The 4,000-nt window shown below is 39.0% G+C and overlaps 1 protein-coding gene across 1 annotated transcript; it reads left to right on the forward strand.

Annotated features, from left to right (window-relative positions):
* The first annotated feature begins 6 nt into the window (after positions 1-6).
* LOC307027594 (interferon-induced protein with tetratricopeptide repeats 1-like) lies at positions 7-3,956 on the forward strand. Its single transcript, XM_079695875.1, has one exon. It carries the CDS (start codon positions 1,203-1,205, stop codon positions 1,908-1,910), a length of 708 nt encoding a protein of 235 aa, XP_079552001.1. The 5' UTR covers positions 7-1,202; the 3' UTR covers positions 1,911-3,956.
* The last annotated feature ends 44 nt before the right edge of the window (positions 3,957-4,000 follow it).

The raw sequence follows: 4,000 nt of genomic DNA on the forward strand, positions 1-4,000 counted from the left end.
TTCTTGCAGCAGGACTTCATAAACAAAGTCATTTTTATCTTCACCAAAGCTGATTTACCATGATTTAGATAGAATGATAAATGTACTTTTTATTCTGCTTTTACACTTTGTGAGTCAGAGGAAAGCATTATTTTAATGTTACACTTTATTAGGTTTTGTCACATTAAAAGTCTCTAATTTCCTGCAATATTCTATATGATTGATTGTATAACATTGCTATACATGTACAGTACACAGTATGTTATGGTTTAGTGGCTTTACAGTGAGGTAAACTTGTTTTGTCATTGTAAATATCACAATAAAATATAAAGACATTCCTATCAACTAATGATCTTTCTGTGGCTCTTGCTAATTTGTACACAAAATCTCTTTTGACGATTTCAAATTAATTTTATAGAGACTGTTCAGTGAATAAGTGTTTTTTACTGGCTGTTATTTTAGTTTATGTTGCCAGTGCAGGTAGTGCATCCCCTCCAGAAGTTAAACTCTCTGCCAGTTGGGTGTTAGTGGGCAGGAAGTTTTGTAAAAGTCACACATGCACTCAGCAGGATATTCATAAAACACCTATATCAGAAACTAGATATTTCTGCAGCAGCCACAAAGCTTCAAGACAACAGAGAAGGAAATGACAGTAGAACAAGTAAAGAGGGGTGGAGTTAACCGTCTGCAACTGAAATGCAATTAAAAATTATTATGTAATAGTTATTGTGTAATACTGAATGAAAAAGAAAGTAACCACAAACAAATGCAAAGTAACACCAGCAGAGGAGCTATACTTCACATGGGAGAACCCAGCTGAACAATGGCTTTCGGACATAAAAAACATACATGAATAAGACAAAAGGTGACAACAAAGTGACAAATTGTGAGATTCAGGGAAAAGTGAAAGCGGCTGGGTAACATGTAAAGGGCCAGACCCAGAAACAGCTCTTTTGGAACAGGGCTGAAATAGAGGGGTATGAGACATGGCTACAATGGGTGGTCTGTTTGGTATTTTGAGTAAAACACTTCAGAGACATGTTTTGTATAGATATGGCCCTATAAGATATTGTTCAAATTACAATAGGTGACCTTTAAGGCTCCTCTTAATAAATCCAATGCCTATTTCCTCTGAGCTTGTTATAGTTTTGGAACTGCTGTAGAGGTTAGTGAATGCTTCTAAGCACAGCAGCACAGGGCTGGAAGATGACATCTTGGAGAAAATGAGAATCGCTAAGGAACAGGATCCAGAGAACTTGTACCTTGCTGTTAAATACCTTGATCAACGTGCTAAGAGAGGAGAAAGTATTGAAGATGAAGCACGTGAGTTAGCCAGAGAGGTTTTAAGGAATCCTGTCAGCAGCTACAGTGGTTTTAAAGCCATACTAAGGGTTTACAAAACATATTTATCTGTTGATGAGGCTATTGATTTGGCAGAGGAGGCTCTGAAGGACCATCCAGATGAGCGTTATCTGAAGAGATGCACTGCTCTCTGCTACAAATGGAAGATAATCCTTTCCAGGGACATTCGCCCAAAGAAAAGCATGATAGACAGAGCAGTGTGTCTCCATGAAGAGGTGATTTCTCTCTACCCTCATTCTTCCCTTGTGAAGAAGATGGACCTTGCAAATGTGTATGGAAAGGCAAATGATGGCCAGGCGAAAGCTGAGCAGATATATCAGGAACTGCTAGAAAGGGATTTGGAACCAGCAGACAAACAGGTGCTTTACAACAACTACGCAAGATATTTAAATTTCGTTCGAAAGGAGTATCAAAAGTCACTCAAATATCACATGAAGGCAGCAGCAATACCGCACCAATCCTTCTATCGTGATGCCAGCATCAAAGTTCTGGAGAAGATCAGGGCCAAAGGCAGGGACAGAATGTGCGGAGAAATAAGGGAGTTTCTGGCAAACCTGCAAGAGCCGTAGTGTTTTTAACAGCACAGGTAAAACAATCAGAAGAAAACCTAGGTATTGCACTACCTAAAAATAATCTGTATATACTTATTGATTGAGCTGTGTACTTTAAAGGCAGTTTTAACAAGTGTCTGCACATAAGTAGTATAGAGAGGCTGTTTAAAAGCCTATACTTCTTATACACTGAAAAACTGCCAGCAGTAATACACTCGATTTATGAAAAAAGCCAAATCCTTTTTATTTTAATTATGTGTATGTGTTTTCCATGTGTACTGTTCGTTCTAGCAAAAATACTCTATAACCTAAGAAATGTGCTTTTCCGTAAGCTTTTAGTTGTGTAATATAAAAATGTGTGATTGATATTTCAATATATGATGGATGTATAGCTTCAATAGTATTGCATTATGCAACTGATTGTATGTCAAGACGAGTGCCTCTATATACTGTAAAAAAAAATATAAAAATGCATTATGTAAACCAAGAAATTTAGTTTTTTTTTGGTTTCCTGGTTGCTTTAGGGTTAATACATGCATATACTCTATAGATAATTTAGCAGCACTGCACATAAGGTGCTTAAATGTTCCACATTTAAGACAACAAGGATGAGCAAGAAACACAAACAGCTGTACGAGAATTTTCCAAAGGGATAAGGGGCGCTGAAAGACACTGCTTCTATAAAAGAAGATGAACTTTTATTTTATAAGAAGTGTTTGTTTTTTTAGTCCAGCAGTACCTTGTCAACAGGAAGTGGTATCCAAACAGTAACCTGGTTACAGCAGTAGATAGCAGCAGCAGAGCGTCATGGTGCAGGTGTCTCCAACAGCTCTTCATTCTGACACTGCAGACAGCTGCTGCTCATTATCTAAATGAGTAGAAAATAACGTGCATTAAAACTTAACTTCTCCATTTGATATTAAAGGTTCAATGTCATGGCCATTTCTACTGATCATAATTCCATTGTTGAGGTATACTAAAATAGGTTCATACTGTGCAATTTTCCAAACTCACATTGGCTTCCTTTTTGATAAAGCTTATAGTGATAAAATAAAAATAATCTAATAAGAGTGCATTGACGTAGATACATTGTGCCACTTCACCTATACATTTTAGTTCTTTCTCTTTCACTTACATCCTAAAAACGTAGATCTTATTTTTATAACTTTATCCAAACCTTTCCCTTCTATGACCTCTTGAGGTTTATTAGAGGGTAACAGGTTGCGGAGAACGCCTAGCCCGGCCGGGGAGTGTGGAACGTAGTCACTGACCCACTCCTACCTCTGACAAATCCAGGTTCCAATGGGGACCCTTTTCCCTGTGTGTGCCTCTCCACCTCTGTTTCCTACCTCTTACTTGCTACCCTTTTCCCTCAACCTATCCTAAGGGAATGCATGTAGACACGTTAGTTTAGCTGCTATAGGCTTGGACTGTTGGGGGGGGGCACCTTACTCCGTCTTTCTGGCTGTTTGTACCTGTGTACTCTCATGTTCCGATTAACCCAGTTTCCCCCAAATCTCTTTTTTGTGTCCATATATACGCCGGGATCCTAAGTCAAGGCTAATCCTGTTGCTGTGGTCGTGTGTCCTGGATCCTCTATCCTGAGCACTGGATCTGAGTCCTGGACTTCGAGTCGTGGCTGAACCTGTCTCTTTGGTCCTGCCAGACTCTCACCATACTACTTCCCTGATGGCTCCCACAAGATTGCTGACATCCTCGTGGATTCATCTTCTTATTATAGACACATGCATTTCCAAACATTTGGACTACCTATGTTGTAAATGTATTATCTTTTCGATTTACACACGGCATCTATTGCACGTCTGTCCGTCCTGGGAGAGGGATCCCTCCTCTGTTGCTCTCCCTGAGGTTTCTCCCATTTTTCCCTTTAAACTGTGGGTTTTCTCTGGAAGTTTTTCATTGTACGATGTGAGGGTCTAAGGACAGAGGGTGTCGTATTGTCATACTGATATTCTGTACAAACTGTGAAGACCACTAAGACAAATGTAACATTTGTGATATTGGGCTATATAAATAAACATTGATTGATTTATTGATTTCTCATACAGCATCTCTGTAAAGTATGTGTATTCACCGGCAGGCCCGGA

This window comes from Notothenia rossii, assembly GCF_949606895.1.
Source record: "Notothenia rossii genome assembly, contig: scaffold_706, whole genome shotgun sequence".
Taxonomy (NCBI): domain Eukaryota; kingdom Metazoa; phylum Chordata; class Actinopteri; order Perciformes; family Nototheniidae; genus Notothenia; species Notothenia rossii.